Consider the following 15,221-nt stretch of genomic DNA (forward strand, 5'->3'; position numbering starts at 1 on the left):
CATCCTCCCAAATAACTGCAACATGAAAGTAGTTGTGGCTTCCCTTTTTGTCAGGAGCCTAGAGATGATGGATAGTTTTCCTTCAGATATATATACAGCTTTTATTCTGGAGATGCAGCAAAACTTCTTTGCTGTGTTTTCTGTTCCATGTTTTTTTCTTGAGAAGACCACATATTGTTCAGACATAAGAAATACAAAGTTGTCAAAAGAAGACACCAAATGTGAGTTATTATAACTGAAGAACTGTGCAAATCTGTTAGGATGAGCACATTTGTTACCTGTGGGAGAAGTAGACCACTTGCATAATATTAAAACCTCATTTATGTCAATAGCGAGTGTTTTAAAAATCTGCATACGTTTTCCTCTGTGTAAAAGCATAAGAGGATTCATCTATAGTCAGGGCTTTTTTTGTAGCAGGAACTCCTTTCATATTAGGCTACATCCCCTGATATAGCCAGTCCTCCAAGAATTTACAGTAGGCCGTGTAAGAAGAGCCCTGTAAGCTCTTGGAGGATTGGCTACATTAGGGGGGTGCAGCCTAATATGCAAAGGAGTTTCTGTTACAAAAAAGGCCCTGTAGAAAACGTCAGATTAAAATGTATAACAGCAAGAATAAATAATTGTAAATGATCATCAGATTAAAATTAGGATAATGAGACATCTTTAAATGTGCCATGTTATAAGATCTTTAAAAAACCCTGATATCATGAAAGGAGTGGTGGCATAAAAACAGGACTGCTAAAATCTGTATTTCAAAAAAGTTCTAAAAATAGTGAAATAATAGAAATATCCTCTGCTCTTGCTTAAAAGTGTGTAAATCTTGTGCTAGACAAGCCTCTATGGGGAGGGAATTCTACAGCCTGGATGGTCATTACAGAAAAAGCCTTCTCTCTTTTGCTCACCCACCTTTCCTCTCAAAAATGGGAGCGCATAGAGCATCATTATAGCATGAGGCTCCAGAAATCTGTCTCATAATTCCTCTTTTTAAAAATTGTTTAAACTTTATTTTTAGAATTATACAATGGGCTAGGATATTGCAAAATGTCAAAATAATATTCAGTCCAGAATATAGATACAGTTACTGAGATAAACCCAGGGTGCACATGCATAATGAGTTAGGAAAAGTCTTTCATCTTTTGTAGCAGAAATAACCATCCGATATATTTGATTTACAAAACAGATTAAAGCATGTCTACTTTATTCTTTTCAAAATTAAATTAAATGTTTGTAAAATGAGCCTTGCCCTTTTGAAAAAGGAAATTGAAAGAGAAATCATTTGGATAATCTTCTCTTCCAGTGCAGGGATGGTATCTTCCAACAACCAACACTTGTTTGAGGTCTGGGGCCTGGTCTACATGTACAGCAGAATTCTCAGATGGTAGAGTGGACAGTAGCATTCAGATTGTGAGTGAGGGATACCACTCAAAATATTTCCTGCACCTGTAGTTTGAAGTGGTATGATGCATACTGCAGCTTCATTCTACTGCATATGTATAATCTCTCCATGGCCAGCACTACTGTGGAATCCCATAGGTTCTCTCCTTACCTTTTATTTTAAGCATCAATTATATTAGTATTTCTTTCATATGATTTTGTGCATCTTCATAGATGTCTGCTTTCATTCCTTTCACAGATTAACCCAGCGGCCTTTGGCTCCCTTCTGCAGTACCTGTATACAGGTAAATTTCATCCTGTGGTATTATCACTGAGTTTATGATGCAATCCAAATGCAGCATCTCGTTTGCTCTGCATATGTATTGCAACTATTTTGAACAATGCTGAGTCTTTTTAGAGCAATATTGTGAGAATTTGTGTTTTTTATTTTCACAATGATTGAAGGACGGAAGATATACAATATTGGAAGTGGATCAATATGATATAATGGCCTCAGGGAAGGAGTTGCACGGGGCAGTGAAGCTTTGATCACTGATCACTAGTTGGAATATCACCAGGCTTTGCCTCAGGGATCCAAGCAAAGAAAAATTGTTTCCAAAAGTTTGTTTTAAATAAAATACATATGTAGCAGTTTCTCACTTATTGTACAGGGCCCTGATATTTATCCTCATTGCAATGCTTTTATTGCTAAGCACACGAGATTAATACTGGATTGCCAGAAACAGTATGAATTGCCAGAAAATACAATTATTTTCTTCTCTTTGAAGGTCTCTTTCTTTTTGAAGTGCTGTATTCTGGTTGTGTTGAGAGCTGTGATATCACTAGTGATAAGCAACACAAAGGAGTTATTGGACACTTTTCACCTAGTGTGCTAGGGCACACCACCTCTCTGTCTCAAGTTTAGAAGCTTATTTTCCAGCTTTTTTTATTTCAGAAACATTATTTTTAAACAGGCTGTTTTGCTACTGTGTGCACCTCGTTAGGCAGAACAAGTGCTGGAACATTTATTTATCCCTGTTTGTTGAAAAGGGAAGCAAGAGAGCTGCATAAACCCCTGCAGTCATATTTTATATTAAAATATTTATACTTCACTCTCACAAGGAGTCCAGTCTTCCCTTCTTCCCAGATCCATTAATACTTTGGAGATGCAAGAAAGCATTACTAGTGATTTATAGGATCTGACTCAATAACAGCTAAAAAAAGAAATTCACAGTGTCTTTTTAATTATCTGGGAGATGTTCTTAACCTTGATTCAGCACTGACTGGATCTTTTCTGGGTCTCCAGTGTGCACAGAATGTATATGAGCCAAACTTCTGAAGTGGCAGTGTGCCTTTTCTATAAATTCATGTTAAAAACACAACCACTGCTAACTAACAAACAATTTGTTGCTTATGGTTTGGTTAAGTGTTATGTTATGTATTATTACCTTTGTATTTTTTGTAGTGTTGTATTACTAATGCAGATTTTGATATTCTCTTTTGGAAAAGTGAAGAAACACTTTTTTTTTTGTATTTTGGTTAAAAAATAATAAAAATTATATGTTAAAAAAAACACAACCAGAGTTTGTGGCACCTTGTAGACTAATACACTTATTGCTGTCCAAGTTTTTGTGGGCTTGAGCTTTCTTTGCCTGTGGCCTTGAGTGCACAAACACACTTCAATAAATGTTAGTCTTCAAGGTGTCTCAAAACTCTAGTTTTACTGCAGTGGGCTATCATGTGTACCCCATTGTCATTTGTCCTAATGTTTGAAAATGTAGCATGGAAGGTGTCACACATGCAGTTGTTTTGAACAGAGCTCAGTTGTGCCAAACATTGAGAAAGGAGTCTGGATGACACTGTTGGGTCTAAAGACAAATACACATACACTTACTGTGTTAGCTTTGGGGATGTTTTAATATGCAGACAAAAACGTAATTTAAAAATAATCACTCTGCCAATGAACTCAAGGTGGCCTACAAGATAATAAAATAATAAATAATAAAAAACAAAAAAATAAAGGAGATACAAAGGCAAAAAGAATAAAACAGAATTCTTTCAGACTGTGTCACTGCAGAGTAGCATGGAGGTGGACATAGGAACATAAGAGAAGCCATGTTGAATCAGGCCAATGGCCCATCCAGTCCAACACTCTGTGTCACACAGTGGCCAATATGTGTGTGTGTGTACACACACATATATACAAACACATTGTGACTAATAGCCACTGATGGACCTCTGCTCCATATTTTTATCCCTCTTAAAGCTGGCTATGCTTATAGCCGCCACTTCCTGTGGCAGTGAATTCCACATGTTAATCACCCTTTGGGTGAAGAAATACTTCCTTTTATCCATTTTAACCTGACTGCTCAGCAATTTCATTGAATGCCCACGAGTTCTTGTATTGTGAGAAAGGTAGAAAAGTACTTCTTTCTCTACTTTCTCCAACCCATGCATAATCTTGTAAACCTCTTAGCATGTCACCCCGCAGTCGACGTTTCTTCAAGCTAAAGAGCCCCAGGTGTTTTAACCATAGGGAAAGTGTTGCAAACCTTTAATCATTCTAGTTGCCCTTTTCTGCACTTTTTCCAATGCTATAATATCCTTTTTGAGGTGCAGTGACCAGAATTGTACACAGTATTCCAAATGAAAGCACACCATCGATTTATACAGGGGCATTATGATACTGGCTGATTTGTTTTAAATTCCCTTCCTAATAATTCCCAGCATGGCGTTGGCCTTTTTTATTGCAATCGCACACTGTCTAGACATTTTCAGTGAGTTATCTACCACGACCCCAAGATCTCTCTCTTGGTAAGTCTCTGCCAGTTCACAATCCATCAACTTGTATTTGTAGCTGGGATTCTTGGCCCCAATGTGCATTACTTTGCACTTGGCCACATTAAACCTCATCTTCCACGTTGACGCCTCACCCAGCCTCAACAGATCCCTTTGGAGTGCCTCACAATTCTCTCTGATTCTCACCACCCTGAACAATTTAGTGTCATCTGCAAACTTGGCCACTTCACTGCTTACTCCCAACTCCAGATCATTAATGAACAAGTTAAAGAGCATGGGACCCAATACTGAGCCCTGCAGCACCCCACTGCTTACCGTCCTCCACTATGAAGACTGCCCATTTATATTCACTCTCTGCTTCCTATTAATTAGCCAGTTTTTGATCCACAAGAGGACCTGTCCTTTTGCTCCATGACAATCGCCAGTAACTCTGCCAATTATGTATTGTTCTCTAGAACTGAAGTGTAATATTGCCTTAAGTCACAGGGTGGTGCTGCAGATTAAATATTATATGCTTGGTTTGCAAGGATAAATTTTACACTACAGTGAGGGACTAACTAAAAGAGTTATTGGTTTGTTTGTTTCTTGTTCTTTGTCAGGTCGTCTAGATATCGATGTAGAATATGTGAGTGATTGCAAAAGACTGGCTAAACAATGTCGTCTTCAGGATCTCATTGAAGATTTGGAAACCAAGTGTAAAAAGGTGTATGAATTTGGTAAGCCTTCTTATTATATATCTTTGAAAGAAGAAAATTAAGTGGTTGGGTCAGAAAAATTAATTGCTGTGAGGAGCAGATCGAGCACATACTTGGGTAACATCTTCAGGTTTTTTCCAAGAAGAAAGTCCACTGGCTGAGGTGAAGACCTGCAGCAGGATCCAGGCTGCCCTTGATTTAGGGACAGATTCTGTTCCCATCATGTAGCGTGAATCTGATATGCTGTGTGCATGCTAGCATATGTGGTACCCTCTCATCAGATCTTGGAAGCTAAGAGGGGTCAGGTCTGGTTAGTACTTGGATGAGAGACCACCAACAAAGTCCAGGCCTGCTATGCAGAGTTGGCAATGGCAAAACCACCTCTGTACTTCTCTTGCCTTGAAAACCTCATGGGATTGCTATAAGTAGACTGTGACTTGATGGCACTCTCCAGTACTACTGCCACATTGTTTTTAGCAGAAGACAATACCATCCAGAATACACATAGGCATATCATGAGGCATATAGTGCTTTGCTCCCAGAATCTGCCATTTGAACAATAAACACATAAGCAGAATCTGGTGACAGCACTTTGAGCTTTTAGCGGGACCATGGACCATTTTCAAACCTAGATGCTATTGGCTGCAGGAGCTAGCTTTGTGACATTCTTTTTGACTGTATCAGATCCTATGAATCTTGCTACTGTGTAGGAGTTGGTTTTGATAGTCCGAGATTGCTATTATATGAAGGTTTTGTTGTAAAGTTTTAAATCTACAGCTCTGTAGTATGCATTATGCTGATGCATGCGGGATTCAGGTGTTTGTAAATACAGGTAAACACTGGGGGAGGGTTTGTTTTGCAAGAGATGTACCTAGTGCAGTGTCTCAAAATGATAATGAGTTACTAATTCAGGATGTGCGTAGTAGCTGATTATATTACAACCTGCAATCACAGCCCTCCCCCACCCCCCGCCAATTCTCCCTTCAACTGATTTGGTGTCAGTGGTCATTTTATTTCCAGAAGCACATAATGATGCATTTGTCAGACAAGAAACAAGCTGAGCTATTAAGTTACTTTGCTTTCTTGATAGTTTGCTGAATCTGCTTTGACAAAATATTGGGAAAATACAGTAACAGTAGCATGTTTTCATTGTGCTAATGTTAAACATTAGAATCAGGAAGGGTTTATTCATTTTAAGGGGTCTATTCTAGGTTCTCCTTTCTCTACGCTTTCTAGGAATGTAATCACCAGGAGTTACGTAGACAGTTTGGAAAGAATCATGGGATGTTGTTTTACTGATAATCAAAATGGCACTAGATTGGGTCCTGAAATGAAGAACTTCAGCAAATAAGTTGGGGAAGGTTTAGTTGGTTCTGTGGACTAAGACCATTCGTATTTATAAAAATTGCTTAAGGCACATATCTATGAAGTGCTCCCTTAAACTAAATTCCACCATTATCAGTATGGCCCCATTTATGATTACTCAGACCCATGGATCAGAGCCATGGGCAGACAAGGCAGATCTTTTTGCAAACCTGAGGAAAGCCCCCAATTTTCAGGAAAAAAATCTGAAATCTAAAAAGGGGTAGGGAGTTAGCCCCCCATGACAGAAGTAGTGCCTGTGATATTAAAGAACAAGATGGTTTCAGTGGTGGTAAGCTTTACCTGTGTGGTGTTCTCAGGACACTAGGTAATGAAAATAGTACAGTAGAAAAAGCCCTTACCTTCAGCATCATGGTCCCAATCTGAAACAGAGCATCTCCTCATGTTTACTAATTTTTTCAAATAAACCTGGAACATTTTGGAACTTTATACCATGGGGCTCTCAGCACCATGTATACAATAACTTTTACTATATTATGTAGTGTCAATCATGGTTTTATTTACATTTTATTTATTTTCCTTATGTATAGTCTACCTTTCTCACTGGGATATGAGGCAGGTTACAGTGTAAGTCAGATACAGTCAACAGCATAGGACATTCAATAAAACAGTGCAACAGGGTTTGGATGGCAGAAATCTGAAACAAAGCTGCAACAACCTGAAGCAAAGCAGAAGCATTTAGACATGACATATTAAATAAAGCAGAAATAACATAGTAGGAGTACACAGTAGCGTAGGTTGCAGTTCCCATCCCTTTGTCAAAACATCTTCCTATGTTCGTTCCATAAAAGGTGTGTCCTTCAAGTTGTGTGATTTTGTTTTAACATATCAGCTATGGCATTTATAATTATGAGACTTTAATATGAGACAAGTAACACATAGAGGCTGTTCAGACGCACAGTATAATCAGTTGTCGCTACTGTTTCATACTGGATTAAAAGTGGCTGATCAGACAGCAACATCTGCCTTCCGGTATTAACTCGTCGTATTCCCCCCCCCCCCCCCCAATCCTTCTTGGAACCGGAGTATTTTGTTACCTGCTCCTTTGTGGTGTTTTTTGAGTTCTCAGGTTTCACCTCGTGGTTTTTCTGTCTGGATAGTTCTCGACCAACTTCCGGATGTCTGAAGGCTGTCCCGGAGCAAAAGGAGCCTCAGACATCTGGTTTACGGTTGCCATTTTTTTTTTACTACTTAGCGATATGCACATAACCACATAACGTTTTAACCTATGTGTGCACGCATATGAGCATAAAGTGAAGAAAAAAAGAACTGCATGGTGCCATCACGTAGATGGCAGAAGACGGTTTCACCACAGAGTGATTCGAATTGCAGTATGGCAGTCTGATCGATAATATCTGGAACAAAGATATTTGGAACAGAACCAGGTCAGTTTAACGGACTCAACACACTATGTGGACAGGGCCATAGTTGAATCTAAAACACTGAATGGCTAGGCAGAGGGTTTGGTATATTTCACTGGCTCCTGTTTTATCTCATGCATGTTCCAGAATACCCTTTGGAAATAAGGTGGGAGGAGGACAGTTCAATATGCTTTTATATTTAGGACACTTGGATCCATTGACATTCACATTTGCCTTTCATCCTTAACCTAGGGGAGTGTAGATAGCTTTGAGATACAGGGTCAAGCTATCCTCTGTAGAAGGGCACTCAGCATGAAGCCAGGCAGCATATTCTCTGTGGCTCTCTACTTTGTTCCTGCTCTATGTGGTAGAAACACTTCTGTTTGGACTCAAGCCTAGCCAGCCATTTTGTCATGACTCAAAGGAAGTTATTTGCACTTCCTAGGCAACTTTACTTGCCTCCCTGCACTCCACCCAGTACAGAAAAAGAACAGCTATGTAATGTCAGGTAAGGCTGGGCTAGAGCCCTAGTAAAGTCTCTTTCTCTCATCTGCCTGGCCTAATGCTGGAGCTATACTGGCCATTTTACTATTGCCTACTTTCTTTACCTTTCATAAATATGGGGACATGAATGTTACTGCCAGAGGCGGGCAAGAGCTCTTTGGATTTGGCATTAGGTACATTTGTCTTAAACAGGGCTTTTTTTTTTAGCAGGAATCATTTGCATATTAGGCCACATCCCTGATCACTGTGTTCCTGCTTTAAAAAAAAGCCCTAGTCTTGAACCTTCTCAGAAATTGAATTGCAGCAACATTGCTTTATTGGGCTTGAAGTCTGCAGGGTCTTGTTTCATCTTCAGCATATACAGCACTACCTTACACACCCAATTGCTTTTCCCCCCCAACCTACCAGAGAACTGCCCCCTCCCCCAGTTTCTTGCAAAAGTGGACACATTAGTACAAATGGTTTGCTTTTTGTTGGTGATTCAGGACCAAATCACAGAAAACTGCAATTTTTAAAAATCAGATCAGAGCTACAATGATTTGGCAATCAAAATTCATTCCTCAAAATTGTTCTGATTTATTAATAGCCAAAGAAAGGGTGAGTATCTCTCCCCCACCCCTTTCCAGGACTAATAACATTTCAGAGGAGTTGGTTTCAATTGGTGAATCCATTCATGCTGGAGCATTCCGTGTATGTGTGTCTTAAATTCTTTTGCACTTCTTTAATTAGAAACCCACTCAGCTAGATTCAGCAAACAATCAAGAAAGCAAAGTAACTTTCTAGCTCCGTTTGTTTCTTGTCTGACAAATGCATCATTATGTGCTTCTGGAAATAAAATGACCACTGACACCAAATCAGTTGAAGGGAGAATTGGCGGGGGGTGGGGGAGGGCTGTGATTGCAGGTTGTAATATAATCAGCTACGACACACATCCTGAATTAGTAATTCATTATCATTTTGAGATACCTCACTAGGTACATCTCTTGCAAAACAAACCCTCCCCCAGTGTTTACCTGTATTTACAAACACCTGAATCCCGCATGCATCAGCATAATGCATACTACAGAGCTGTAGATTTAAAACTTTACAGCAAAACCTTCATATAATAGCAATCTCGGACTATCAAAACCAACTCCTACACAGTAGCAAGATTCACAGGATCTGATACAGTCAAAAAGAATGTCACAAAGCTAGCTCCTGCAGCCAATAGCATCTAGGTTTGAAAATGGCCCATGGTCCCACTAAAAGCTCAAAGTGCAGGCCCAAGATTACTGCTATAAGTCACCTGTGACTTAATGATGTAAAAAAAAAAAGTCTCCCAAAAGTTTCTCTACGATTTTTGACAAAAATAGGATAGATTCTTACCTAGTTCCCATTGAGCTTCACTCTGTTGCAAGACACAAAGAAGGTATGTTGAGTCTCTTAGGTGAGCAGGATGCTTCACCTTTGGGCACTCAGAGATCCTGTTCAGGGACTTCACCCTTACCTTCAGATCTAAATATAAGCAAAGTACTGTGATAAGAAAGGGACAGTGAACAGTTTGAGTACAAGCAAATGATAAGCTGTGGGCATGAATTTCTCTTTGCTCAGCTAAGAATGGGACATGGTATCCATTCTCAGCAGTATTGGGTTGGGGGGGGGATGTTGCATCATTGTGTATCTGAAAGTGTATGTCTTGTAGTGTTATTCTCCCTGTTAAATGTGTTGCTTGAATACGTATGTTTTAGAAAATTAGAAAAAGTTGTAAGAAAACTCTCCAGAGACCTGCTTCAAAAATGATTAATAAGATAAAAAGCAATTCAGCATTAAAACACAAAGCCTTCAACTCCAATTAAAAGCCTAAGTGTAAAAATGTTTCGACTTGGTGCCTAAATGACATTTGCATAGGCACTTAGTGAGCCTCGAGGGGAAGGGAATTCCAAAGTTTTTCAACAGCTCACTAGATTTTTCACCCAACCCATACCAAACCATGAAACTTGATTTTTATCATGAGCCGTGCAAATTAACAAATTCTTCTAAGAGTTAAACTACATTTTGATGGTGTAGCTTCACTCCTAGGGGAATTCATTAATGGCTATGTATCACATTTTTCCAAAACTGTCCCCCCCCCCTTTTTCCTTACAACTTTGTAACTTCAGAGATAATGGCTGTTGATAGAAGAAGACTTCTTATAAAATCTGAATGAAAATACAAAGTTATTTGCAGCATAATCTAATGAATGATTCAATGTGGCCTGAACGCCTTAGAATCTAATCTGTTTTCCTCCTTGTTGAGTACCATCTGTGCTCTTTTAATCTTAGCTTCGTCATTTTTCCCCCTTTCTGGAAGTCTTGAGGACAAGTTTGTGTCCTCCCTGCAAGAGGAAGGAGGAGGAGTTCAAATAAGATATTTTCTATTCCCCTTGCACATGTTGGGACAAAGTTTTAGGTGGTGAAATTCATACTTTATTATGTGCTGATAGTAAAAATATATATTTTTTCAGTTGCATTGGTTGTAACCTGTTTTCAATTAGGAAATGTTAGGATGGCGATGAGGTGGTGGGAGGCTTTTGTCAACTAGTATCTGAAACAATACTGAGTTTGGATGTAACTTCCTGTGCCTAGTAGCCAGTATTACTTGTGGTACCTCTGCAGTTGATCACCTTTCACTGGTGATAAACCTGATGGCTGCATCACAGGGGTTGTTCTGTGATGGTTTAATTTCATCTAGTAAGTCTGAGATTCATCTAGTCAAATGACACTGCCCAAGCTAATAATCTGCAAAATGTCAAGAATGGAGATGTTTCCTGTTCGTGTGAGTCACTCGAACATTGGGGCTGGGGGAGGGAAGAGATGTTCCAAATCAACTGAGTCACATTTGTCAAGCCACATCTGGCTGTGCTACAATAGTAATTTATCAGCCAGTGGCAGAAGAAACCTCTTTCTTGTTGTCTTCTTAAATGCAAATTAGCAGTGTCTTTAAATGGCCGTAGTGCTCACAGTGTATTTAGTGGGGGCTTTCAACAGCTGATTCCGAAGATCACTTCACAATAAAACACTAGTTTCTAAAGGGTGCAGATAACTGTGTTTTCTCCTCCTCCCTCCACTGTTAAATTTGCATTAACTAAAAAGGACTGCTCCCTCAAACATGCCACCACAGCAAACAAGGAGATACTCATGGGAATAACTTGATAGAATAATCACAAACTAGGATCAATATTTCATCATAAATGCAGACTGCTTGTCAGTGATTTGGTATTGATCACAGCATCCTCTTCTCTGCTAAATTATTCCTGGTGCCTCTTATTCTTGCAGCAAGTTCTTCTGTTCAAAAGCAATTTCATAGTATTTCAGGATTTCTGCTGCCGTTCTTCTGATTTACATGGTTGTCTTTACTCACATTGAGCTGAAATACAGACTGCTCTGTTTGCTTGTTTTGCCAGTTAGGTATCCCAGCTTTAAAGAAAATTTTTTTTTTGTTAATCCTTACAGTTACAAAAATGACATGGAAAATATGCATGTAATGTCTGCAACTGATAGCATTGTTTACAAGATAGAATTGCACCTCGTATGTCCTTCATGGCATGAGGACTCATATTGTAGTTTTAGTTTCTACGCTACAATTTTGTCAAGAGCTTGGGCGTGCTCCTTGAGTCCTCCCTTACAATGGAAGCCCAGGTAGCAGCCACTATTAGATCCGCCTTTTTTCATCTTCGGCGGGTGCGGCAGCTGGCTCCTTTTCTGGAGCACAATGACTTAGCAATGGTGATCCATGCTACGGTCACCTCAAGAATAGATCACTGTAATGCTCTCTACATGGGGCTACCCTTGACGCTGACTCGGAAACTGCAGCTAGTGCAGAACGCTGCGGCACGGCTGTTAATGAGGCTCCCTCGATGGGAGCACATTCAGCCAGTGCTGAAAGAGCTGCACTGGCTACCTATTGTGTTCCAAATCCATTTCAAAGTGTTGGTATTGACCTTTAAAGCCCTTTATGGTCAAGGACCTGTTTATCTGCGGGACCGCCTTTCCGCATATATCCCCCAGAGAGCACTGCGTTCAGGGACAAAAAATCTGCTGTCCACCCCTGGACCAAAGGAGGCCAGGCTGCATTTGACACGATCCAGGGCCTTCTCGGTGGCAGCCCCAGAGTTATGGAATGCTCTCCTGGAGGCCATAAGGGCCCTGCAGGACCTTCCTACATTCCGCAGGGCCTGTAAGACCGAATTGTTTCGACAGGCCTTTGATGCTTAAACTGAGAGAGAGCTGCCACCTGACATCAGCTAGAGTTCCCGGTGACCAACCGTCTGAAAAGCAGAACCACCAACATAGTAATGGTACAGCACCATGGAATAGTTTTTAAATTTTAATTGTATTAATGTTTTATAGATTTTATTGACATTGTTTTAATCGTGTAAACGACTGTTGTAAGCCGCCCTGAGTCCGCTTGCGGAGAGGGCGGGATAAAAGTCGAATGTAAATAAATAAATAAAATCTATATAGCAGTCATATACACCAACCATGTCTGGTCAGCTTGGTTGGTTTGTTCCCAAACACATTCTAAGTAATCTCTTCTATCTCAGAGAGTAGTATTTCATTTTAACTTTTCTTGAACCTCAGAGAAAACAAGAGAAGCCTTGTTTGTTACTGAATTGTGCAGAAGGTCATCTTTTAAAAATTCAAGTGGTTGTTAGGCTGGGTGCAAGTTTCTTCCCAGTCTCTCCTGTGGTGTGCCAGCCTGCTTGCTTCCAGTGAGTTCAATGGGCCTTGATGGTCAGACAGCATAGCAGTGCTTTATTTGCCTTCAGTTGCCTTTGTGGCATAGTATTCTGTTTTCTTTTAGAACATAGACATAGGCTTTTAAAACTGTGAGCTATCTTCTTTGCTTTGATCAGTTCTGCAGAGTTTGGGAGTGAGTGCCACCAGCTGAGATGCCTTGTTTTGACTGTGGTCTCCAACCTTTTTTAGATTGGCTCACTATAGTAATTTCTCTATAGCAGGGATGGCCAACGGTAGCTCTCCAGATGTTTTTTGCCTACAACTCCCATCAGCCCCAGCCATTGGCCATGCTGACTGGGGCTGATGGGCGTTTTAGGCAAAAAACATCTGAAGAGCTACCATTGGCCACCCCTGCTCTATAGCATTTTTTTCTGTCTTTCCTGAGGGTGACAAAAGTGGTTTCCTCTCCTTCATTTCCCCTCAAAATAACTATGTGAGGTAAGTTAAGCAAAGTGACTGGCCTGGGATTACCCAGTAAGCATTGTGGTAGAGTAAGGCGTTGAACCTCAGTCTCCAGGCATCAGTCCTACATTAGCTTCAGCGTACTGGCTCTCATCACACTACTCTTTGCATGCTTGGAGCAGTTCTCTGGAATTCTTACAGTAATAATTTGAGGCAGGTCACTAGTATTGCTGTCAGATTGCAGGTAGGAGTGAGGGATGCAACCAAGAGAAGTTAGTTTGCCTAAGGTGAGGTTATGGCTAAGGTGAACTGTGCTCTGGGAAGTGTACACATTTAGTTACTGTGACCTACTTTTAGAGTTTCTAAACTGCTGCAGTACAAGACGGCATAACAGAAGAATGTTTCACCTGGAGGTCAGTGTTGCAATAGGTTAAAAATCACCCATTTCTAACTAGTTCTCTTGGTACATGCTGTTGATTGCCAGTCAAAGCGACCAAAAACTCATAAATCTATGGCATTGGTAGTATATTGGTGTCTGACAGAACGTATTGGTCCAGTTGAGCACGTACATCAGTCCAACGAAAACCAGCTGTAGATGCACATTCCTTGACTTTCAGGTTGCATATTCAGCTGACTGGCATGCAAGTATTCCCCACTTCACCCTCTGGCTTCTCTTCCACCCTCTCCCCCAGCAGTGTACTCCTGCAGCTCCCTGTTAAATGATAGGGCAAATACCTTAAAATATTGGCCCACAGATGCATGAATGAAATGCAATGGACCCAAGGGGGAACTTTGAACAGCAATGCTACCAAATGCGGTTTTCATAACCAGAACTTTTCAAAGAGTAGGTTTAAAGAGGAAGCCCATTGTGCATCTGCCACCACCATAAAGAAATATGGTACACATTCTCCTAAGATCTGTGTATACAAGAGAGGATTTGTCATTCTTTTATTGTGTGAAGACTGTAAAATTTAAAATATGGCCAAATTTTCCCCTTTTCAAAATCATCTTCATAGTGTGTTCAGGATTCTATACTTTTTTTTGGGATTTTTTTTTGCCTTTTCCAGTTTCTTCCAAGCCAGGGACCTGTGTGAAGGTGCTGACGATTGAGCCCCCAGGTAACTCACGGCTGCAGGAAGACCTGGCTTTACTAGCAGACTGCGCCCTGCCAGCTGAACTCAGGGTAGGAAATATTAAATTGTTGTGTTTGTTGTTCCTCTGCTGCTTGAGTCTTTGTATTTGAGCTTCCAGGAGATCTGTGAATCTATTTGCATCGTCTTGAGCCTTGTAGTTGCTTGTTTCTTTGTACTAATAGTACATGCTGATCAAAGAGCTTGCTCAGCAAACTGTGTTGGATAGTAATGATCTCTAATACTGAAGAGAGCAGCCTTACTTTCCAGATGTTTCCTTATTCATAAGTTGAGATATTCCTGGATGTCTCTTTCTAAGAATAATTAGTTTGCCTTTCCCTAGCTGAGGAAAGAAAAAGGAAGTAAATGATTGACTATATTGTAATTGTTCAAAGAAATGGAAATCTTAGTCTACCTTGACCTGTATTTTTGTTGGGTTATTTCACTGTAGTATCCTGACTGCCTGTTTGCGGTAGATGTCTTGCCAAATGCTATTCACTTACAATTGCATTCAGAGTTCTGCTTTCACAGCATCAGCATACCGGTCCTGTTTGCCTCTACTCCCTATCCCCTTACAGTTGTTCTATTTTTAAAATGCATGTATGCATTCTGCTGCAGGAAAGAGTTATTTTAAGGGCATACCTGGACACATGTGGCTTGCTTTGTAACTTTAGGTGCAGAATTGGAAATGTGAGAAAGGGATTCCCTTCCTAAAAGAGGTGACTGTGTAATGGCAAAAGCAACGACCTGCTTTCTGTCAGAGAACCAGCTTATAAATACATAGCCTCTTTTCTTGTAGTTTGCCATGCAGTGCTG

At 40.2% G+C, this 15,221-nt stretch overlaps 1 protein-coding gene across 1 annotated transcript in view; it reads left to right on the forward strand.

Annotated features, from left to right (window-relative positions):
- ABTB1 (ankyrin repeat and BTB domain containing 1) overlaps nucleotides 1–15,221 on the forward strand; it is a 49,584-nt gene that overhangs the window by 7,809 nt on the left and 26,554 nt on the right. The window contains exons 6-8 of the mRNA XM_060239691.1: nucleotides 1,634–1,679; nucleotides 4,773–4,889; nucleotides 14,343–14,458. Coding sequence (XP_060095674.1) covers nucleotides 1,634–1,679; nucleotides 4,773–4,889; nucleotides 14,343–14,458 — 279 coding nt within the window. The remainder of the gene's footprint in view (nucleotides 1–1,633; nucleotides 1,680–4,772; nucleotides 4,890–14,342; nucleotides 14,459–15,221) is intronic.

The sequence above is a fragment of the Heteronotia binoei genome, chromosome 5, assembly GCF_032191835.1.
Source record: "Heteronotia binoei isolate CCM8104 ecotype False Entrance Well chromosome 5, APGP_CSIRO_Hbin_v1, whole genome shotgun sequence".
Classification (NCBI taxonomy): domain Eukaryota; kingdom Metazoa; phylum Chordata; class Lepidosauria; order Squamata; family Gekkonidae; genus Heteronotia; species Heteronotia binoei.